Source organism: Microcaecilia unicolor, chromosome 1 (genome assembly GCF_901765095.1).
Source record: "Microcaecilia unicolor chromosome 1, aMicUni1.1, whole genome shotgun sequence".
NCBI classification, from domain to species: Eukaryota; Metazoa; Chordata; class Amphibia; order Gymnophiona; family Siphonopidae; genus Microcaecilia; species Microcaecilia unicolor.
The window spans coordinates 560,259,043-560,283,931 of record NC_044031.1 but is presented as its reverse complement, the minus strand read 5'-3'; the positions used below and the strand labels follow the sequence as shown (position 1 = coordinate 560,283,931).

General features: G+C 42.9%; 1 protein-coding gene across 2 annotated transcripts in view; it reads right to left on the bottom strand.

Annotated features, from left to right (window-relative positions):
* The window catches only part of OXR1 (oxidation resistance 1), a 388,442-nt gene that overhangs the window by 172,487 nt on the left and 191,066 nt on the right, over positions 1–24,889 (bottom strand). For both annotated transcript variants that reach the window (XM_030217988.1, XM_030217996.1), the window contains exon 7: positions 14,583–15,340. In XM_030217988.1, the coding sequence (XP_030073848.1) occupies positions 14,583–15,340 (758 nt within the window). The remainder of the gene's footprint in view (positions 1–14,582; positions 15,341–24,889) is intronic.

Here is a 24,889-nt window from a genome sequence, read left to right as displayed (position 1 = left end):
CAAAACCACAACATTCCAGGTCAAACAGTTCAAATAACTGGAATCAAGTGGCTGAAAAGGAGCTTTCATCAGCTGGGTGAGGACAACGTTGAGGTCCCATGACAGAGTTGGAGGTTTGACAGGAGGTTCTGTCAATAGCAAACCTCTCATGAAGCGAATAACTAGTGGCTGTACAGAGATGGAGATATGTACTAATTGCATTGAGATGAACCCTTAGAGAGTTGGTTTTCAAACCAGATTAAGAGAGATGCAGCAGGTATTCAAGCAGTTTTTGTGTAGGGCTGGTGAGAGGATCTAAGGCCTTGCACTCACACCAGACAGCAAACCACCTCCACTTAAATGAGTAACACGTCTTAGTGGAGACTTTCCTGGAAGCCAGCAAAATGCGAAAGACACCCTCTGGCAAATCTAAGGATTCAAATTCTACGCTGCAAACAGCCAAGTTATGAGGGTCAAGGAATGGAGACTGGGATGCAGAAGGGATCCCTTATTCTGCGTGATGAGTGTTGGAAAACATTCCAATCTTAATGGATCTTTGGAGGACATCTCCAGAAGAGAAGGAAACCAGATCTGCCTCAGCCAGTAACAGGCGATTAGGATCATATTTCCCTGGTCTTGCTTGAGTTTTAGCAAAGTATTCACTATGAGAGGTATTGGAGGATCCAGGACACCTCCCCCTAATGGAAGAGAAAGACATACAACACTAGTCTGCCATGTGAACTGAGCCTGGAATAGAACTGGGAAACCTTGTTGTTGAGACGAGTAGCAAAAACACCCACTGAGGGGGTGCCCCTCTTGGACGATCTTGTGGGCTACACCCATGTTGAGAGACTACTCATGTAGTTCCAAAACCACCCTGCTCAGCTTGTCTGCCAGGCAATTGTCCTTGCCTGCTAGGTACAAGGCCTGGAGGACAAAGGGGGTAGGATCCAATACTCCCCCCCCTGCTTGTTCAATAGAACATTACAGCTTGATTGTCCATTTGAATGAAAATAATTTGGTTTTGAGGCACATCTCTGAATGGCTTTAGAGCGTTCCAAATGGCACCAAGCTGAAGGAAATTGATATGGTAAGTTGTTTCTTGGGCAGACCAAGTACCCTGGGGTGAAGCCCATCCACATGAGCTCCCCACCAGTGGCGTAGCTAGGGGGACCACAGGGGGAGCAACTGCTTCCCAAACACATTTGGATTAAAAAAAAACGCCTATTTTTGCTGCTGGGCCCACTCCCTTCACCGGTCTGTCTTCCTCCCCTCTCTCCTGATCATCTTCTTTCAGTGGCAGAGCAGCAACAATATGAGCTGTAAAAACAAAGTTAAAGCATGCGGGACCATTTTCCTGCATGCACCGCTGCTGCTCTGCCAGTCACGTCCCTCTAATGCAAGTTTCCTGGGTCAAAGAGATTGTGACTGGCCGAGCAGCAGCGGCATGTGCGCAGACACAGGAAATTGGTCCTGTGCATGCTTTCACTTTGCTTTTATTGCTAATACCGTGCTGCTCTCCTGCCAAACTTCAAAGCTGTAAAAGAAGATGATCAGGAGAAAAAGAGGAAGGAGACAAAGGGGATGACGTTGGATGTTGGGGTGAAGAGATAGACAAAAGAGGCCATGTTGTATGAGGGGTAAGGGATAAGAGATTCAGAAATGAGGTGATGCTTGATGGGAGAAGAAAGGTAGAGAGAGAGATGGGGTGATATTTGATTGTGTGGAGAGGAGAGAGACTGCACCATGCTGGATGAGGCAGCAGAAAGAGAGAGTAATACTGGATAAGGAGAAGAGAGATAGAGTGATGCTGGGGAGCGGAGAGAGAGATAGGATAATGCTTGATGGGGAGGAAGATTAAGAGATGCTGGATGGGGGATGAGAGACAGGGCGATGGTGGATAGGGAGAGAGATGGGGGGATGAAAAGGAGACAGAATAATGCTAGGTGGGGTGCGGGAAGAGAGGCAGACAGGATAATGATGCTGTATGGGGGAGAAGGAGATAGGGTGAAATAGAGACAAAGGTAGAACAATGAAGGATGGTGGATGAGAGATCACAATGCGTTTTCCCCCTCTCCCCTCCCCATTTTCATCCAGCATTTTTCCCTTTTTCCCCTCTCTCCCAATCCAGCATCTCCCCCCATGCCCCCTCTCCCCATCCAGCATTTCTCCCTTGACCCCTCTTAGTCCTCATCTAGTATTTCTCCCCTTGCCCCTTCTCTCCCCCATCCAGCATTTTCCCCTTGCCTCCTCTTTCCCCATCCAGCATTTCTCCCCTTGCCCCCTCTCTCCCTAGGCAGCAACTCACCTAGGGCCGCTGCTGCTCCTCCCAATGAGCAGAAGCGTCGCCGAGCGGGCAAATCAAAGAGTAAAAGGTGCAAAACCACAATGCTCAGATGCGTGCTGTCGACTCTGCCAATCCCCTGCCCTTCTGATGTCAAATTCCTGTTCCGGGGCAGGGGATCGGCAGAGCCTAAGGAGGTTGGATAAAAGAGCCAACACAGTGCATGTAGTCCCGTGTCTGCTACTCCTTGCTCGATGCTGCTGCTCATTGAGAAAAGCAGTTGTGTCTGCGGGAGAGATGCGGGAGATCGGGGAACGGGAAAAAAAAGGTGCCGGTATGCCATACTGGCGCGTACTGGCACAAAAAATGCCCTGTTATTAGGAAAGAAATGGAAAGCAAAAATGAGAATCTTATAATGTTTTTATATTGCTCCATGGTGCAACCGCAACTCGAATACTGTGTGTAATTCTGGTCACTGCATCTCAAAAAAGATATAAAATGGACTTGGGGAAAATCCACTGCTTATTTCTAGGATAAGCAGAATAAAATCTATTTTACTTTTTTGGGATCTTGCCAGGTACTTGTAGCCTGACTTGGTCATTGTTGGAAACAGGATACTGGGCTTGATGGACCTTTGGTCTGTCCCAGTATGGCAACACTTATGTTCTTATAAGTCCTCCCCAAGTAACATACATAGTAACACAGTAGATGATGACAAGATAAGCTCACATTATAAGGTATGATGCGACACTACATACGTATACTTGATTTAGATTTATCCTTGCCTCAGCCTGGAGGCAGTCAGCAACACATGTCCAGCCACTGACACAACACTGGCTGCCCCCCCTAAGTTCAACCAGCATTCCCCATGCACAAATACATAGGGCTGCAAATTGGAAAGAGATGTGCAGGAGGGCGGAGTGTTGGCTTCAGTAGCTGGAAATGCACTGCTGACTGCTCTGGGAATGAGACTGCGGGAGGGGGGGGGGGTACTCCAGAGAGGACTCTTCAGCAGGTGGGGCCCAGGGATCACTGTCAGCTACACTAATGATGTGTGCTGCCACTGGGTGGGCCTGAAAGGGAAAAAGAATTTAAGATAGTTCAACCAATGTAATACCTCATACTTATCTTTTAATGTTCTAGGGCTCAAAACAGTTAAACCAAGACAAAAAAATATTAGAGGCCTTAAACAAGCTAATAACTAATTTTTGCCTTTTCTTAATAAAATTAAAACAGATTTTAACAAACCCACAAATTCTCTTCCATGGGAGTTAGGTCTCAAAAGGAAAGTTTTTAAAGTGGTTTTTGTCTTTTAAAAGTAAATCTCAGTGTGTGGAATGGTGTGGGTGTTTCTCACTGTTTAGTTCCTTTCGCACAGTTGTTAGGGTCCTATGGCTTGGCATTACATTTCTGTGCCTACAATATTCAGCTGTTGGTAGTTCATGATAAAAGATCAGGAGAATGACATGGTTACTCTTACTGAATATTTACCATGGTAACGGTAGCGGTAACACTGCAATCAGGATTACCATGGATATGAAAAAAACTTAGTAAAAAAAAAAAAAGTTATTTGCTTCCTTCCCGTCCTCTTCCCACCTGCTGCTTATAACTTAGATGTTCCTGCAGCTGTGCAGCAATTCACACAAGTCGGCTGCATGGGCTTCTTTCTACTGAATCACACTCTCTCTACTGCAACTTCCTGTTGCTTTAGAGAGGGCAGGACACAGCAGAAGGAAGGCCAGAGAGCTGGCCTGTGTGAATTGCTGCTGAGTTGCAGAAAAATGTAAGCTACACACAGTAGATAGAAAGATATGCCAAACACATGGGGGGGAGGAGGATGGGAAGGGAGTGAGGTGCTGACTGGACCCATGGGAGGAGGGAGGGGGCTAGAAGGAATGGTGAGAGGTGACTGGTCCCATAGGGTGGAGGGAGGGAGAGGTGCTGGACCCGCAGTAATAATAAAAAAAAAAAAATAGAGCTTATAACCTGCTCAGGCTTCAGAAAAGCTCAGACTGGTCAACTCTAGGAATTACATAGATACATGTCAACCAATATACTAGCAAACAGAACATAGTTCAAAGCAAGCATGCCTCTTGGACCTTTAAACAAAATTACACAGAATTTAAGAAAAATATTTTTAAAAGAAAGGTTTTTAAATTTCAGTGGAAACCTATATAGGAGGTCGAAGTCCTAATCATGGCCAAGATCTCCTTACCAAATTTCACAGCCTGAAAGTCTAAATGGGATAAAAAATATTTTTAATATTTTTATATCTTTCACTGATGGAAAGGAATTGTCTGTCTCTTGTCTAAAACATACATTTTGTTGGTAAATACTGAACTGCTTTCTTTTCCTTCTGAGAATGTAATTTTCTGATGTTGTGATTCCTATCTCTCCTGTTGTGAAGAACTTTGGTATCTTGTATGATGATGCATTGTCTTTTTCCCATCGGATTCGTTCCGTGGTGGAAAAAATCATTTTACAAATTGCACTTACTTTGTAAATTACGCCCATTGATTTCCCAGACTGATTTTCGCAGGGTGCTCCAAAGTTTAGTTTTGACAGGTTTAGACTATGGGGCTCATTTTCAAAGCACTTAGACTTACAAAGTTTCACAGGTTTCTATGGAACTTTGGAAGGCTAAGTGCTTTGAAAATATGCCTCTATGTGGGTTTGCCTACGGTGTGCATACAGGCACTGCAGGGAGAGATGAATTCAACTGTGTACCTGTTATATGGGCTTTCAAAGTATGATCATGTCGCTTCTAGTTTTAGGAAATTGAATTGGTTGTCTATACAAGATAGAATTAGGAATAAATTGATGATGATGGTTCACCATTGTGTACATCATGACTCATCTTAGTACCTATTAGATTGTCTTCAACTTTATTGCCCAAAGCAGGAGCTTTGTTCGGACAATACTTGTTTGTTGACAGTTCCAGAATACCCGATGTTCCGGTTAGAAGATACCAGGAAATGTATAACTTCTTTTGCTGGTCCTAAGGAGTGGAACAAATTACCTGTACCTCTGAGGACACAAAAAAAAAATCAAGTTTGTTTAAGAAATTGCTGAAACAGCATTTGTTGGTGCAAGCTATACAATGATCCGGACAGCCAGTGGACATGTTATGCTGATGTTTTGTTTTAGATGAATCTGTATTAATTTTGCCTTGTACTGTTATATTTTTATTATGTATGTGTTAAGTTGTTCACCACTCTGGATAAGGGCAGTATACAAATGGAATATGAAAAATGAAATGAAATTCATCTGAATATTATAGGATCTGTGGGTTAGAAAACTAGGGAACCAGTTAAGCACCTTCCTGCTATTCCAATATCCTCCAGAGTCATCAACAAAATATCATGGTTCACGAGATCGAAGGTGCATGACAGATTACCCTATCTCAAAAAAATATACATAGCGGAATTAGAAAAGGTTCAAAGAAAAGTGATCAAAATGATAAAGAGGATGGATCGCCTCCCATATGAGGACATGTCATGTGTTCAGCGCTGCATGCGTCTGGTAGCGCTATACAAATGTTAATAATAATAATAATTATTATTATTAGGAAAGGAATGAACAAAAATGAGGACATTATATGTCTTTATATCACTCCATAGTGCGACCGCGCTTTATATAGACAGAGGTCTATAAAATAATGAGTGGAATGGAACAGGGAGACGTGAATTGCTTGTTTACTCTTTCCAAAAATACTAGGACTAGGGGGCATGCAATGAAGTCAGAGAATATAGTAAAAGCAGTCAGCTTAGTGGGGTCAAAAAAGGTTTGGGTAGAAAAGTCCATAAACCATTATTAAATTGAGTTGGGGAAAATCCACTGCTTATTTCTAGGATACTGTCAAACCAAAGGTGGCTGATCTCTACTTATAATGTTCAAAATATCAAGTGGATAGAAAGTAGAGTTACTATTTAGAGTAATGCCCGCTGCTGTGATGTGCGATCATATGGCCACTGCTAATGGAGGAGAACTCTCATACACCTACACAGCTGATTTCACATCACCCCACGGTGAGTCTTAGCTTCTATGTGTCTTTATAATCATCGACTCGCCTTCCCCCTCCTTTTTACTAATGCTGTCTAGTGACCACTACTATGATACATTCTGTAATCGCACTCTGGAGCGGTCTTATCTGTATCTTAACAACATAGATGGCTGCGCTTTACTTATCTGTGTCAGCCGGCGTGCCCTGTTTCCCCGACAGGTGCCTGTTTTACAAGAACACTTTGTCAAGGGGAGATGAAAGCGCCGAACCTGCAATGATACAATTTGTATAAACTGTGTAAAGTGTGCTGGCCAAACTAGTGACTCATACTCTATACTAATGTGCTCATGTCTTACCGCTTCACCTCACTTGCGCCGTCTATACGCCATCTGTTTAAAATCCAACATGGCTAGGCAGCGATTATCCAGCTGTTTCCGGAGAGTTTCAGGGTAGCTTTGAAGAGCCAGTAGGCAGCGGGAGTTTTGAATCAGCTGTTTCCGGTTTGTTTCAAGTTAAATTGACGCCACTGCCATGTTGGATTTTAAACAGATGGCGCAAGTGAGGTGAAGCGGTAAGACATGAGCACATTAGTATAGAGTATGAGTCACAGCAGAGGGCATTACTCTAAATAGTAACTCTACTTTCTATCCACTTGATATTTCTAGGATAAGCAGCATAAAATGTATTGTACAGTTTGGGGATCTTGCCAGGTACTTGTGACCTGGATTGGCCACTGTTGGAAACAAGATGATGGGCTTGATGGACCTTCATCTGTCCCAGTATGGCAATGCTTATGATCTTATGTAAAAGTCATTCGAGAATCAATAGACTTGTGCAGGCAGTAGCAAAATGATATCAGAATTCAAAGCATGTCCGAGTACAGAAAAAGCAAGGATAAAGCTGGAGATAATGTCAGATATTACAGTAGGAAGGGAAATTCAAGAAATGAAAAACAAATTTATGGTAATGAAGCCACATAGTTTATTATTATTTATTTGCTGCATTTGTATCCACATTTTACCACCTCTTTGCAGGGTCAACGTGGCTTACACTATGCCGCAGTGGTGATCACCGTTAACGGAATGAGAAGTAGAGTATCAACTAAATTAGAAGTAGATAAATAAATAATACATATCATGTACATGATAACAAGGATAAAGTATAACATTCAGTAATAACAATGTGGTTACAGGATTCAAATTAAAAGTTCAATATTGGCTTGAACTGGTATAGTTTTAATGTTACGTCTTTTATGAAGGATTCTTTTTGTAAGTTTCTTTGAACAGGTTAGTCTTTAATAGCTTATGGAAAGATGTCAAATCATACGTTGTTTTTATGGCATTCAGTAGTGCATTCCATTGTTGCGTGCAGATGTAGGGGAAGCTGGATGCATAAACCGATTTGTACTTGAGTCCTGTACAATTGGGGTAATGGAGATTAAACTTTTTGTGTTCCTTACTGGTAGGTCTATAAGGTCTGACATATATATCGGGGCCTCTCCATGAATAATTTTATGAACCAGAGTGCAGATTTTGAATGTAATTCGGTCTTTTAGTGGGAGCCAGTGTAGTTTTTCTCTGAGGGTTTTTGCGCTTTCAAATTTCACTTTTCCAAATTTTGAGCTGTCTGGAGTTTCTTGATGATTTGGGCTTAACATCCAGGGTAAATGGAATTGCAATAGTCCAAGTGGCTTAATACTAGTGATTGCACCAAACTGCGGAATACCTCCCTTGGGAAGAACGGTTTTACATAAGAATAACCTAGTTTTCATATAATTTATATACACATTTTTGTAGTTTATTTTATACATCTAGAAAATGATTTTTAGACTTTTTTTTTTAAATGTTAGAATATCACATATATAATGAATTCTAAGCTTACTACTTAAATTCATAGACATGACACAAATATTCAATCTTAGAGCCAGGCAATTAGTACTACCATTATGGTTCAATTAAAAAGACAGCCCTAATAAGTCAATTCTCTTTAGTGACACCAGAATAAGTTATTCCAACTTTCTTTGCTAACTTATCCATGGAGACGCACCAGCTTTAATGTCTGACCTAATAGACCTACCACCTAGGAATGCCAAAAGATCATCCCGCACATTCCTTGATCTACACTTCCCAAGTTGCAAAGGAATGAAATACAAACTAATGCATGCGTCAAACTTCACCTACTTGAGCACACAGTTATGGAACGCACTGCCGCGCAACTTGAAATCGATATACGAAATAACAAACTTCCGCATACTACTGAAGACCCATCTCTTTGAAAGAGCATACCAAAAGGATCAACCCAAGTGAATATGCACAACTCGCCTATTTAATTTCAGAACTGTTTCCTAAAATCTGCTTGTATACTACTACTTTATATTATCATCATGCTGACCAAGATCATGCAATACTAAATGTTTATATTACTAACATTCTTCCACTACTCATGATGTATTGTAAGCCACTTTGCGCCTGCAAAGAGGTGGGATACAAATGCAACTAATAATAATAATAATAACTGGACCACTGTTGCAGGCATCATCCTCTTTCCCTATCAAGTCAGGAATTTGTGCTGTTTCTTCCACTGAGCCTAGCAAGACACAACTCCTTGGTCTAGGTTTTAATAGAAGACTCTTTGGCAATGATACCAGTTGGTGTTTTAGACATGAATAAAGCAAAGATACTTAACTGTAGTAGGTATTCTCCAAAGACAGCAGGTCATTCATTCTCACATGTGGGTGATGTCATCAATGTCACCCAGTGTGGAGCATGAAAAAGCTAATATTGCTTTAAAAGCACACACAACACAAACCACCGTGCATGTATAACTGCCCACCTGTCTGCTGCGAGGGCATGGGACCAGCAGTATAATATTATAGCATGGAATCAACACCAAGGGGAGGAGGGAGGGAATGTGAGAAAGAATAGCCTGCTGTTCTCAGAGAATACCTACTACAGGTACGTATCTTCGCTTTCTCAGAGGACAACATACAGTAACATAGTAAATGACGGCAGATAAAGACCTGTACGGTCCATCCAGTCTGCCCAACAAGGTAAACTCATTTTACATGGTTTATCTTGCAGGCCACATTCTTACATGTGGGAATCCATAGCTACCAGGTTCACGAAAACAACTATTGGTCAATTGGACCTTGCAATAGCGAGGTCAAAATATTAATTAACCTGAAACTATATATAATTGTGTGAGAGTGCAACCTGGAACAGAACAAAACAGGCTTAGGGCAGTGGATTTGGATTCCACACTCCATACAAATTCTGCAGCACTGTCTGTCCAAACAAACTATTGTGCCAGGTATTCTGCTCATGGCAGTAATGAGATACGAATATGTGGACTGAAAACCATATTGTAGCCTTGCATATTTCTTCAATGGAGGTTGACCTCAAGTGGGCTACCAATGCAACCATGGTGGCTACGCTCTGTTGGAGCCAGTCAAAACTTGCCCCCAGCTTAGACTGGGGGGCTGGCTGGGCCTTGGGCACATGCTGTTGATGAAAACGAGCTCATTGGGACTGAGTCTGCTGAGGCTGGTGAGAAAGAGTGTACCTACTTCTCTAACAGTAGTAGGGACCCCTCTTTGACTTGCCCAAAAACCTCCTGGATGAGGAGGAAGGTGTAGATAACATCTGGTGGGAGAGAATGTCAGTGGTGTCAATGTGTTTCTTGATGAGGTCAGCAACTTCCTCCACCTTGTCTCCAAAATAAGTTATCCCTCCCTGACACGTGGCATGAGCCAACTTTTGCTGGACGGCGGGGTCCAAGTCAGTGTATGCAGTCCTGAGAGACTGCACATCACTATACTTTGGGCATAGGATCATGGGTGCTACATCAAAGGCGCCCCTGGTCAAGAACTTTCTATATGCCTTCTGCTGCTTGACCAATTGACAGAGAGATTCGGCCTGTTCCTTGGGGAGAGGATCCACCTGATCAGACATACTATGCACCACGTTCCGCAAGTATAGACTCGTGTGGAGCTGGTTAGATTGAATAAGGGAGATAAGCACAGAGGCCTGATACATCTTCTGCCCAAAAGTATCCAAGGTTCTAGCTTCTCTGCCAGAGGGCACCGAAGCATAGTCCCTAGAACTCCTGGCTCTTTTGAGTGCAGATTCCACCACCATGGAGTGATGAAGCAACTGGGGCTTTTGAAACCCAATGGAGTTCTGGATCCAGTATTTTGTGTCTACCTTCTTGGGCAGGACAGGGACCAACAGAGGGGACTCCCAGCTATTCATCTGAACATCCTATAGGATCTTGTGAAACGGGATCATCATAACCTCTTTAGTAGGCAAATCGTAGTCCAGGACCTCGAAAATCTCAACCCTGGTCTTGTCCTCTGTCTCTAAACAAATTGGAATGGCAGCCTCCATTTCCCTGACAAAAGATGGCAAGGACAGAATCTCAGATGGAAATTTTTTTCTTTCCTCGAGGATACCATTGAACTCCTCCTTCGAGAAGTACTGAGGATCCTCCTCAGATTCCCATGAGCGCTCATCAGTGTCGGCAAAGAACTCCTCATGGGAGGGTTGAGAACGAGTCTGCCTCGATATGTATTATTATTATTATTATTTATTGTATTTGTACCCCACATTTCCCACCTTTTTGCAGGCTCAATGTGGCTTACAGAGTATGGATATGAGGTGCTGATAAGCACCTTGTCCTCAAGAAGGGTGTCGAGGTGTCGGCTACCAGCCTCAAATTTCACGAAGCTTCCTCCATCGATGTTGAGGGGGTGCCCACATGCGGCACCCATGACCTCACTCCAGGCTAAGGGCCTGGTGGGGTAGCACCAAGAGGCATGACAGACTCAAGCAACCCAGACGTCGATGCATTTTGTTGTAAAAGCCTCGCCAAGTGTTCATGGAGCATGACCCTGATGTGCACATTCAGAGAGCCCATCAGGAAAGATTGGGGTGTTTGGGTCAGAGACACGCTGCTGAAGTGCAGGGGTGAAACAGGTGCCAGGACCTGGATGCATGGAGACCTGCTTATCAGCACCTTTTGTATGGAGGGGCCCTGCATAGCAGTTGGCATTGAGGCAGGTGAAGACCCACTCGATGCATGTCCACTCCCACTGTCAGAGACAGGCCTAGCAGCCATGTGGACTGATGCAACTCTTGACATCGATGCAGTCATCAAGGATTTGGACTGGGCTCAAAAAAGTTTCTCTCATTGAGCCTCTCTGGTTAGCTGGATTCTTTTCTTTATGTGATAACACAGACCCCAGCTAGGAGGATATGTTCAGGCCCCAGACACTGAAAACGCCAAGATGATGCCTGAGATGGTCCTACTGCACCAGGTACAGTGCTTAAAGTCACTGGGAACCTTCAATGACATGGAAGGGAAAACAGCCGTGGCCAAATCAAACGGCTCGATAGTGCTTGCAAAAAAAGGCAAAGCACCGTAAAAAAAATACAAAAGATGAGTCCCGACCGGAGCTCAGGCCTAATAGGGTCTCAAGAGAATGAAAAAAATAACTAAGAAATCAAATACTAACTTGTTGACTGCTAGTATCCCCACTTCAGGGGTTCAATGTATGTACAAAGTAAATAATGAAGTACAAAATTAGTTCAAATTACAAACATAAGTGTTTTGACTCTTTGTTTGAAGAATGGACATTCACAAGTAAAATTTGAATATTATATAGCAGAATATAGACCACTACCTGTCACGGTTGTGGGCATGCCTTTATGTCCAGACCTTCTGATTCTCTGTATCTGGCTCTGTGACCCCTGCAGACTCTTTCCCTGCTGTTGATGTTCCTGCTAGCCAAGCCTCGCTTTGGTGTCTCTGAAGCCAAGCTTTATTACCCAGTGTGATATCATCAGCCATCGCCTTCAATAAGGACTCGGGGAACTTTCCTGGGTTGCTTTTGCAATAGGTCTATTTCCATTTTCTTGTTAAAGTTGTAACTGTGTTTGATTCTGAGGGAACTGGCTGTCTTGTTAGTTGTGCCTCTGGGCACAGCCTTGAGATCTGTTCCTGCTCTCTGTTTAATCCAAGCTTTGTTCCTGCTTTCTGTAAGCCCTGTCCTGTTTCCCTGTGTGTCTGCTTCTGGTTTAAACCTGAATGGATTACTTTCATGTTAGTTGTGCTCTCCAGCAATGCTCTGTTGTTTCCCTGTGTGTGTGGTTCTTGTTTGTACCTGAATGGACTTTTCAGTTAGCTTTGTTTTCAAACTCTGCCTGTACTGTTTCTGGGCATGTGTAGTTCTTGTCAGTTTGTTCTGAGAGTCTGTAGTGTCTGCCTCCTCCCTGATTACTTCACTGCTGTGCAGCTGTGTCTGCTGCCTCTCCATCTGCCTTGCCTTTCCCTTCCCGACTGTAGGTGCTGGTAAGCATATTGCTTCTTTGTTTGTTTAGTCTTCTGTTTAGCCTGCTTTAACTCTGTCTGCTGTTTTGCTTCCTGGCTCTTGTGAGCTCTGCTCCTTGTCTGACTTATGTATTAGAAGCAGCCTCTCTCATTAGCCTGCTTTAACTCTTTGTCTGCTGTTTGGCTTCCTGGCTCTTGTGAGCTCTGCTCCTTGTCTGACTTGTGTTTGTAAAAGAAGTCTTTCCCTTTTGGCCTGTTTTTCCCCTTTGTCTCTAGTGTCTGTTATTTGACTCTGTGACCCTGCCTTGAGTTGCTTTTGTGTATTCTCCCTTTAGATTGACCATGTGGCCCTGTCTTGAGTTACTTCTCTGTATGTTTTCTGTTTGAGTCCTCTCTGTGAGGTTTCTGTTTGAGTTTGAGAGTTGCTCTTCTGTTTAGCTATTAGCACAGCCCTGAACGACCTTTCTGTGTGGCACGAGTGGGTTGTTCTTCTGTTTAGCTGTGGCTACTAGCAAAGCCCTGAGTATCCTCTCTGTGAAGTTTCTGCTTGAGTTTGAGTGAGTTGCTCTTCTGTTTAGCTGTGACTACTAGCATAGCCCTGAGTGGCCTTTCTGTGTGGCACGAGTGGGTTGTTCTTCCGTGTAGCTATGGCTACTAGCTCTGCCCTGAGCATCCTCTCTGTTTGGTTTCTAATTGACTGTAAGTTGGTGTGATTCTTCTCTTTAGCTGTGTCTACTAGCTCAGCCTTGAGCTGCTTCTCTGTGTGGCACGAGTGGTCTGCTCTTCTGGTTTGCTGGGACTACTAGCTCAGCCCTGAGCTACCTCTCTGTGTGATTCCTGTTTGAGTTACTTAAGCCTATTCACCTGTATAGCTGTGGTTCTAAGCACGGCCCTGAGCTATATCAATGTGTGGATTCCCCTACAGCCTCTTTGTGCTTGTGTGTAGGGTCTTTTGACCTCCTGTTTGTGGCTCTGTTTTGTGCAGTTTGTGTGCACTGCTTGGTTAGTATCTACTCAGGGGATTCTGTTCTGTTTCTTTTCCCTTCCCTCTGGTACATGTGGGTTCTAGTTTGGCCTTGCGGCCCGTACGCTTGGACACTGTTAAATGTGGGTTCCAGTTTGGCCTCGCAGCCCGTATGAGTGTCCTTCCTTTGTCCCTGGTTCCTGCTTTTGTCTAGCTCCGTTCCTGGTTTTTGCTTTAGCCAGGCTCTGTTTCTTCCGTGCCTTGAGTGTGCACTGTCTATTGTTACGTCTTGAGTCTTGTCTGGATTCAGTGTCTGGCTCGCCTCTGCTTTGTACCTTCTCAAAGGACCTGGCTGCAGTCCAAGGTCTCACCATCCCTGTATCTGTGACACTACCCTGGGGAAGGTGTTGAAACACTGGCCATGTTGGCAGTAGGTCCAATATTTGAAGATAAGTAAGTAAATAAATAAATAAATAAATAGTATATATAAATGAAGAGAAAATGCAATTTTAGAAAGAGGACCAATGAGGATCGAAAGCCGTATGAAAGCGACATGAAAATGCAGATTTTAGTGCATAGCTGCCACTTGCTATTCTGATGGTCCAAAAATCATTAAAAATGGAGTGAATGAATGTTACTTTTAAAGAAAGTATAGCTGGGATCACATACTAGTCAGGGCAATATAGCATATGCTTAGACTTTTAGTCTTTCAAATGCCTCCATAAGTAGCATTCTCAGATATTAAGGTCTGAATGGAGAGAAAAGTATCTGCTAACTTGTCAAAGCATACATTCAAGATAGCAGGAACAGTGATTAGAATTTGTGTAGAAAAATTAATATAAACCTTGAATAGCTGTACCTTTTATTCTGAATTTGCATACATGTATTTCTTTAGGAAAATAACACTGACTGCAAACTTGTAGAATTAATGCATTTACAATCCAAACAACTAAAGAAAAGAGTACACACATATTTTAAGTTAAAGAAAACTAAACTAAACTCCTTAGAGCCATACTTTAACTTACCTTCTAAATAGCCATCTGCTTTCAAAGCTTTGAGCTTAATTTCTTTTTGGGATTCCTTCTGCATATTAACCCTTTGCTCCTTAGTTTGTTGCATAGTGTGAGTCTTCCACAATTTGCGCAGCTCCTCTACTTCTGCCTCAGAGTCTTGAGTTTCCTTTGCTAGTTTACATTTTCCAAATGTTTCAGTGTTTGAAGACTCTACTATAATGTTATCACACCATGTATTTTGTTTGGTTTCTTTTGGCTTTATTGTCGTCTCAGTACTTGTGGAATCCGTATCATTAAGTTGAAGAATTCTGCTTGCTTCTTGAGATTCTTCTTGTAAAGATTCCTGAATATTGTTGGCAACCGGGTGATCAATGATATCTTCTGCCTCCTTTAGTTCCAGTTTAGGCTTTTCTAAAGCATTTTCATTGTTAAAACCACTATCCTTAGCAGATACTTCAACACTGGAAGTTATATCACCAAGGGAATCAGTAATATCTAAAATATTTGTTAAGCAACATTCTGTACTTGTCTGGTTTACAGTCTGAACTGATTCTGATGAGGCCCCAGAAGATTTATCTTGTCTAAATTCATCTGAAGAAATAAGTTCCTCATTTATTGGAGACAATTCAGACTCTGTGAACACATCTTCAGAGAGAGATTCTTCTGTGCTCCTTGGAGCAGTACTGGCACTATCATTCCCTGTGTCTCGAATTTTTGAGTCCATCTCATCTGTATTGCTTCTTGAAACTTTCTTAAAATGTTCTACATCTCTGTTGAACATAAAGTAAATGTTAGTCAGAGATCAATTTTCAATCTATATTCATAATACAATATGAGGCATATAACTATATCTAAATTCAATGGGATCTTTTATTTCAGGGGGGAAGAGAGACTAATGTACATAACCACCTTTTTGTAAGCAGCAATCTAAGCTTGTAAGCTTTGGAACGAAGAATCTGAGAATTAAAACAGATACAGGCAACAATGAATGAAGAGAGAATTTGTGATGCGAAGATGCATTTGTCCATTGCTCTAAACCAGAGCTTCCCAAACTGTGGGTCAGGACCCCAAATGTTATGTTATGTTATAAAAGAATTATCGCCTGCAAATGCCCTCAAATTGAGATTCAAGGCAAGACACAATAAAAAAGTACAGTCATCAGGAATTACAAAAAATAAGAAAAGTTAACTACTGTATTACATCATGTTACCAAACTTAGCACATAAATGAGTTTTCAAAGCTTTGCAGAAAGAATAATAACATCTAACTGAACGTAGTTCATCAGGAAGATTATTCCATGGTTGAACAACTAAAAAAAAAATGAGAACATAAAGCCTTACATCTCACATGTTTGATTGAAGGGAAAGCCTAAAGATGATAATTACAACTCCTAGAAAATGTATTAGTTCTGGTTGCCTCATCTCAAAAAAGATATAAAGGAATTGGAGAAGGTGCAGAGAAGGGCAACAAAAATGAAAAAAAGGGATGGGAAACTACCCTATTAGGAGAGGTTAAGAAGGCTAGGACTCTTCAGCCTGGAGAAAAGGCGGCTGAGGGGTGATATGAAAGAGGTCTACAAAATGTGGGGTAGAGTGGACAGATGTGAAGCGTTTGTTTACACTTTCTAACAATAATAAAACCAAGGGACACAAGATGAAATTAGAATGTGGTAGGTTTAAAACAGATCAGAGAAAGTTTTTCTTTACTCAGCGTGTGGTTAGACTATGGAACTCATTGCCGGAGAAGGTAGTGATGGCAGCTGGCCTTGCTGAGTTTAAAGGGGGTCTGGACAGATTCCTGGAGGAAAAGTCCACTGATCATTATTAAATTTGGGGTTTTTGCCAGGCTCTTGGGGCCCGGATTGGCCGCTGTCAGAGACAGAGTGCTGGGCTTGATTGACCTTTAGTCTTTTCCTAGTGTGGCAGTGATTATGTACTTATGCTTATGTACTTATTAGAATTTAATATTTTCACCAACTGACAGGCCATCTGGGTAAAAACCTTCTAAATTTTTAAAAAATAAGCACAACAAACCACCTTAAAATAAATCCGGCCCCTATTGGTAATCAATGTAACTTCCTTAAAGGGGACACATGATCACTTTGGGACTCACAAAAAAAATCAATCTGGCAGCTCAATGTTGAATCAATTTAATTTTAAAAATAAATGTAGAAGTAATGCATACATAAAGAGAATTACCATAATCTAGTAAAGGTAAAAAATGGAGATTTACACAGTAATTCTAAAATGGTTCCACATAAAATTGGGGAACAAGAGATGAAGTGTTTGGGGGTCATGACCTAGGTGGCTCTCATTAGGTGCATCATTATTCTGCAGGTTGGGGGGGGGGTGAGGGGGCACAATTTTACTTGGCTGCAATCATGGGGGTCACAGCCACAAAAAGATTGGGAAGCACTGCTCTAAACATTTATTTGAATAGTACTTACATCTTAATAATTGTAAATAGGTTTTCTAGTAATATTCACACACATACTAGGTGCAAGAACATAAAAACATTTTTTTCTCACCTGTAACAAATATTTTCCTTAGACATCAGGATTGGTCAGGCATATATGGGAGCAAACTTATCTGATAGGGTTGGGATGGAATCTCTCAGAGCTCAAGATAAGTGTAGAGTTGAAGTTGAAGTTGAGTGGAGGAGTGGCCTAGTGGTTAGGGTGGTGGACTTTGGTCCTGGGGAACTGAGGAACTGAGTTCGATTCCTGGCACAGGCAGCTCCTTGTGACTCTGGGCAAGTCACTTAACCCTCCATTGCCTGCCGCATTGAGCCTGCCATGAGTGGGAAAAAGTGTGGGGTACAAATGTAACAAAAATAAAATACATGCAATTTCCCGTCTGCAGCAGTCTCCTCAGTACCTCAGGACTGCAGTTCTGGGGGAAGTGGATGGCATAGAGTGCCTGACCAATTCTGCTTTCTATGGAAAAAGCGAAGACAGATACCTGTAAGCAGGTATTCTCTGAGGACAGCAGGCTGATTGTTTTCACATGTGGGTTGACGTCCACGTCAGCCCGGGAATCGGACGCCAATTTTGCAAGCAAAATACAAAAAAATGTTTCCAGAGTCTTCTGGCGCGCGTGCAGCACACACCGCGCATGCACGGCCGTCATCCCGCCTGTCGTGTGAGCGTTCCCACTCAGTTTAATCAAAAAGCAAAGAAACAACAAACAACAACTCCAAAGGGAGGTGGGCGGGTTTCTGAGAACAATCAGCCTGCTGTCCTCGGAGAATACCTGCTACAGGTATGTATCCTTGCTTTCTCCGAGGACAAGCAGGCTGCTTGTTCTCACATGTGGGGTATCCCTAGCACCCAGGCTCACTCAAAACAATGAACATTGGTCAATTGGGCCTTGCAACGGCGAGGACATAACAGAGATTGATCTGAAAATATAAACATCTAAGCGAGCGTGCAGCCTGGAACAGAACAAAAATGGGGCTAGGGGGGTGGAGTTGGATTCTAAACCCCGAACAGATTCTGCAGCACTGACTGCCCAAACCGACTGTCGTGTCGGGTATCCTGCTGAAGGCAGTAGTGAGATGTGAATGTGTGGACTGGTGACCACATTGCAGCCTTGCAAATCTCTTCAATGGAGGCTGACCTTAAGTGAGCCACTGACGCAGCCATGGCTCTAACATTGTGAGACGTGACATGGCCCTCCAGAGTTAGCCCAGCTTGGGCATAAGTGAAGGAGATGAAATCTGCTAGCCAATTGGAGATTGTGCGTTTTCCAATGGCGACTCCCCTCCTGTTGGGATCAAAAGAAAAAAACAACTCGGCGGACTGTCTATAGGGCTTTGTCCGCTCCACGTAAAAGGCCAATGCTCTCTTGTGTCCAATGTGTGCAAACTGCTTTCGCCAGGGCGGGTATGAAGACGGGGAAAAATGTTGGCAAGATAATTGACTGGTTCAGATGGAACTTCGACACCACCTATGGCAGGAACTTAGGGTGCGTACGGAGGACTACTCTGTTGTGATGAAACTTGATATAAGTTGCATGCACTACCAAGGCCTGAAGCTCACTGACTCTACGGAGCTGAAGTAACTGCCACCAAGAAAAAGGCCTTCCAGGTCAAGTACTTCAGATGGCAGGAATTCAGTGGCTCAAAAGGAGCTTTCATCAGCTGGGTGAGGACGACGTTGAGATCCCATGACAGTGGTGGAGGTTTGAAAGGGGGCTTTGACAAAAGCAAACCGCTGATGAAGAAAACAACTAAAGGCTGTCCAGAGATAGGCTTACCCTCTACACGGCGGTAGTAAGCACTAATCGCAAGATCAGACTCTGACAAGTGTAGAAGGTATTCAAGCAGGGTCTGTGTAGGACAAGAAAATGGATCTAGGGCCTTGCTGTCACAACAGACGGCAAATCTCCTCCATTTAAAAGAGTAACACCTCTTTGTGGAATCTTTCCTAGAAGCAAGCAAGACTCGGGAGATGCCCTCTGAAAGACTCAAGGAGGTGAATTCTAAGCTCTCAACATCCAGGCCGTGAGAACCAGAGACTGGAGGTTGGGATGTAGAAGTGACCCCTCTTTCTGAGTGATGAGGGTTGGAAAACAGTCCAATCTCCATGGTTCCTCGGAGGACAACTCCAGAAGAAGAGGGAATCAGATCTGATGCGGCCAGAAGGGTGCAGAAGGTTCCGCAGTCTTGCTTGAGTTTCAGGGAGGTAAAATTCTTAGATGTAATAAATGACTGCTTCTTGGAGCAACTGGTCCAAGAACCGACAAGAGGGGAACCTAAATGTGATCTAGTCCTCAGTGGAATACAGAGTACGGTACAAGAGGAAACGGTATTGGCTCCTCTGGGAAACAGTGATCATAACATGATCAAATCTGAGCTGATATCTGGAGTAAAGTCACTAAGGGAATCTACTGTAGCAGCATTAATTTTCAAAAGGGCAACTACAAAATGGTTAAAAAGAAGCTAAAAGGGTCAGCTGCAAAGGTTAGGACTTTAAATCAGGCAAGCATGTTGTTTAAAAACACCATTTTGGAAGCCCAGACCGTATATATTCCACGTATTAACAAAGGTGGAAAAAGGAGCAAAAAGAAAGCCAACATGGTTAAAAGGTGAAATGAAATAGGCTATTAGAGCCAAAAGAGCATCCTTAAAAGAATGGAAAAAAGATCCAAATGAAGAAAATAAGAAGCAACATAAGCACTGGCAAGCTAAATGCAAAGCAACAATAAAGAAGACTAAAAGAGAAACTATGAAGACAAACTTGCTGTGGAGACAAAAGCTTTTTCGGGTACATCAAAAGTAGAAAGCCTGTGAGGGAATCCGTGGGACCATGAATGAGCAAAAGGGGCACTCATGGAAGACAAGGCCATAGTGGAGAGACTGAATGAATTCTTTACATCCTAAAAAAAAAACCAAAAACTCCAGACCGCTCAAAACACTGCTGCAAGGCTAACCTTGGGCAAATCGCGCTTTGACAATGCTCGCCCTCTACGTTTTATTCTACACTGGCTTCTCATAAAAGACCGTATTACCTTTAAAGTCTGTTCATTAACTCATAAGATAATATATGGGGAAGCCCCTGCCTATATGTTAGATTTGATAGATCTGCCATCAAGAAATGCATCAGTGTCTGCTCGATCCTACTTTAACTTACACTATCCAAGTTGCAGGAATGTTAAATATAAATTACTCTTCACATCAACCTTCTCATAAGTAATGCCACACTGGGAAAAGACCAAGGGTCCATCAAGCACAGCAACCTGTCCACGACAGCGGCCAATCCAGGCCAAGGACACCTGGCAAGCTTCCCAAACGTACAAACATTCTATAATACATGTTATTCCCGGAATTGTGGATTTTCCCAAGTCCATTTAGTAGCGGTTTATGGACTTGTCCTTTAGGAAACCATCGAACCCCTTTTTAAACTCTGCCAAGCTAACCGCCTTCACCGCGTTCTCCGGCAATGAATTCCAGAGTTTAATTACGAGTTAGGTGAAAAAACATTTTCTCCGATTTGTTTTAAATTTACTACACTGTAGTTTCATCGCATGCCCCCTAGTCTTAGTATTTTTGGAAAGCGGGAACAGACGTTTCACATCCACCTGTTCCACTCCACTCATTATTTTATATACCTCTATCATGTCTCCCCCTCAGCCGTCTCTTCTCCAAGCTGAAAAGCCCTAGCCTCCTTAATCTTTCTTCATAGGGAAGTCGTCCCATCCCCGCTATCATTTTAGTCGCCCTTCGCTGCACCTTTTCCAATTCCACTATATCTTTCTTGAGATACGGCGACCAGAATTGAACACAATACTCAAGGTGCGGTCGCACCATGGAGCGATATAATGGCATTATAACATCCTCACACCTGTTTTCCATACCTTTCCTAATAATACCCAACATTCTATTCACTGTCCGAGCCGCAGCAGCACACTGAGCAGAAGGTTTCAGTGTATTATCGATGACGACACCCAGATCCCTTTCTTGGTCCGTAACTCCTAAAGTGGAACCTTGCATGACGTAGCTATAATTCGGGTTCTTTTTTCCCACATGCATAACCTTACACTTGCTCACATTAAACATCATCTGCCATCTAGCCGCCCAGTCTCCCAGTCTCGTAAGGTCCTTCTGTAATTTCTCACAATCCTGTCGCGAGTTAACGACTTTGAATAACTTTGTGTCATCAGCAAATTTAATTACCTCACTAGTTACTCCCATCTCTAAATCATTTATAAATATATTAAAATGCAGCGGTCCTAGCACAGACCCCTGAGGAACCCCACTAACTACCCTTCTCCATTGTGAATACTGCCCATTTAACCCCACTCTCTGTTTCCTATCCTTCAACCAGTTTTTAATCCACAATAGGTCTTTTCCTCCTAACCCATGACCCTCCAATTTCCTCTGTAGCCTTTTATGAGGTACCTTGTCAAATGCCTTTTGAAAATCCAGATATACAATATCAACCAGCTCCCCTTTGTCCACATGTTTGTTTACTCCTTCAAAGAACTGAAGTAAATTGGTCAGGCAAGATTTCCACACACAAAAGCCGTGCTGACTCGGTCTCTGTAATCCATGTCCTTGGATGTGCTCTGTAATTTTGTTTTTAATTATAGCCTCTACCATTTTCCTCAGCACCGACGTCAGACTCACCGGTCTATAATTTCCCGGATCTCCCCTGGAACCTTTTTTAAAAATGGGAGTTACATTGGCCACCCTCCAATCTTCTGGTACCACGCTCGATTTTAAGGATAAATTGCATATCACTAGCAGTACTCTAGGATGAATACCATCTGGTCCAGGAGATTTGCTACTCTTCAGTTTGCTGAACTGCCCCATTACGTCCTCCAGGTTTACCGTGAAGTCAGTTAAGTTTCTCCGACTCGTCCGCTTGAAATATTTCCGACACCAGTATCCCACCCAAATCTTCCTACGTCAGCACACAATCTTGGAATGTTCCACCCAGACATCTGAAAGAGACTGATGACCACCAGCTCTTCAAGAAACTTTTAAAGAATTTTTATTCAAGACAGCTTATCCCACTGACATACTAATCCCTAACTTTCCTTCTATCGACTGCACCCGCCTCACCACCGATTGCATCTCCCTTGTCATGCACCCTTGTCTTATCCTCATGATCTTGACTCTCCCCTTGATCTGTACCCTCCCTGAACTGTACCCTTTTGTAACACTATAAGCCACATTGAGCCTGCTCTTGTGGGATAATGCGGGTATAAATGTACCAAAATAAATAAATAAATACAGCTCTGGGAAATTAGTCCGTACACACTCTTTACCCTATAGGTCAATGCCTAGTCTGCCGCTCCTTAGGAATGACACAGTTTGACCATACACCTGCACATATTACCAGTGTCACTTGGGGATGTCTGAAGAGCAGAGTTTGTCTTCTTGAAGACAGTGCTCCCCTCTGGAAGATTTAAATACTCAGTGTGTTGCAGGAAAATCAGATGAAAATCCGATGAGTCTAGAGAGGCTAAGAGCAGAAAAAGTAAGGTACCTTCCAGCTAGAGATGTTCATCTTTTATACCATTTCTAGTATCAGTAATGCCTGTTATTCTGATGACTATTCAGTAGGTAATTGGCTGTTAAAACCACAGGAAAGTCGGACATCGTTTGAGATGCATTTCTCAGAATTCTGGTTCCGCAGTGTCTTTTGATATCACCCTAGATGCTTTTCTTAGAATTCAGGGTTCCAAACCATCTTGTGATGTCAGTTCTGGGAATTTTCTCCAAACCCAGACTCCAATATGTCTGACTCAGTCTTGCGTGGTCATTTTGATCCAAGATTACTTTGTACTGCATCAGCTGATATCAGGGTACAGGTCTCGTCTAAACAGGCATGCTTGAATATATTCTTAATTACAAACACAAGTCTTAGAATTATCTCCGTATTGTAAAGCATCAGGCACTACCAGATTGATGACTTCCTTCAGGTGTCTCACGGGTATATTCAGTCAAGTTCTGTGATTTATTTTTAAATTTATTTTCAGCGTTTGGTATACCACAAGTGATCCCTGAGGCGACTATGCTGTAACCATCTATTCAAACAACTAAAAAGGGCTAGATAAATGAAGAAGAGGTCCCATATACCGCAAGAGAAGGCACTAAAATTAGAACAAAGGCATGCTGACGAGAGCTGGTCAAAATGCAACTGCTCTGCAGAAAAATGAAGACTGCTGGTCCCATGTATTCACATCAGGTGGGAAGACACTTGACATGCATGGTGTAGTACTGCCAAAAGCTTCAGAAGATACTAGAATGTTGGGTAATGTCTATGCTGGGCTCTGTCGGGTGACATCAGCTATATGTGGTAAGTGATGTCTTGCTTGTTTTCAGAGAAAATCCTATACCGCTTTCCACTCTAGCTGAATGCTGCAACCTGTAGTATTAAGGTGTTTTTCAAACTCGGTCTCAAGTGCTATTTAAAAAAACATAAACAAACCCACTGCCGCTTCAAGTCCACTGACTTCCAAAACAAAGTGCAGCTTTCTGTTAGCTTCAAATCACAACATGCCTTCACTCTTCTGAAACTTAATGTCTATGAATCCAGTTCCCTTAAAACTTACACAGCTGTTCAAACAATTGGGTTCACAAAGCACATCGTGCTAGGCTGAAGTTTCCAAACACAACACCTTTTTTGTTCTGCCAGTGTTCTACTATGCTCCTTGTATATACCTTTACATTATAGGGAGGAAGCAGGTAAAGGCAGGTGGTCCTGTCCATATGGCTTCTTTTAGCCAGCGCCTCCCCACAACCGTTCCCAAATTGAGCAGCAGCCAAACAACTCAGGGTTTTGCTCTAAAACAAAAAAAAAAATCTGTCTTTTATCCTCTAGGAGGATAATGAGGAGCTGGATCAGGTATTCTCAGGTTGCAGGTTCAGAACAAGGCACTACTTTCTTCGAGGAGCTTTTTCTTTCTCCCCTGGGAATGCTCTTTATGGATGCCTTGGAACTCTAGCAGTTTCTAAATCACTGTCTCTTTCCTTCCCCCTAGGAGGGCATCAGAGCTATTCTCTTTTGGCTAGCGGGGCCGGGGCTACATTTCCCAGCCTGCCTAAATCACTCCCCACAGTGGCTTGGTTTACCTTGCACATTTACCAAGCCTAAATTGCCCATTCTTGAGGTTGTGTGTTCTTCTCGTGGTCCTGGTTCTGGCTCTTCCCACCCCTTCATCCAGCATCTTCCTTCTTTCATCCCCATCTTTCCCATCCAGCGTTTACCCTAACTCCTGATCCTTCCATCCTGTGTCTATCCTCTCTACCTCTTTCCATTCGGTGTGTTATCTGTCCCCATCCTTTCATCCAGCATAAGTACATAAGTATTGCCATACTGGGAAAGACCAAAGGTCCATCAAGCCCAGTACCCTGTTTCCAACAGTGGCCAATCCAGGTCTCCTTTCTTTCTCTGGTTTTGACTGAGGATATTGTAACATTCTTTTGATTCCTCATACATCTACATAACACCTTTTCAAATTCTCTAGGAAAGTTTAGTGCGTTGCTCAACCCCTTCTTGCACAATTAGTGGAGCACTTTGTGAGGTAAATGACCACATGTAATTTGAGTATATCAGGTGAACAGTAGGGAGTGCTCTTAACTATAGGCAAGGGAAGGGGTTAGATTTAGCCTTCACTGGTGCACAACTTCTCCAGCTTGCTCTAGTATAGGGTTAAGTCGGCCAGCTAGTTTATACAACTACAATGTTACATCGCATGGCTTCATCAGCCATCTATCTTGATCTGCTGCTCCAAATAGCTATATCACACAGCTGCTCCAACTGGTCATATTATTCAGTGGTACCAGCCAGATGTAAGGCAACTTGCCCC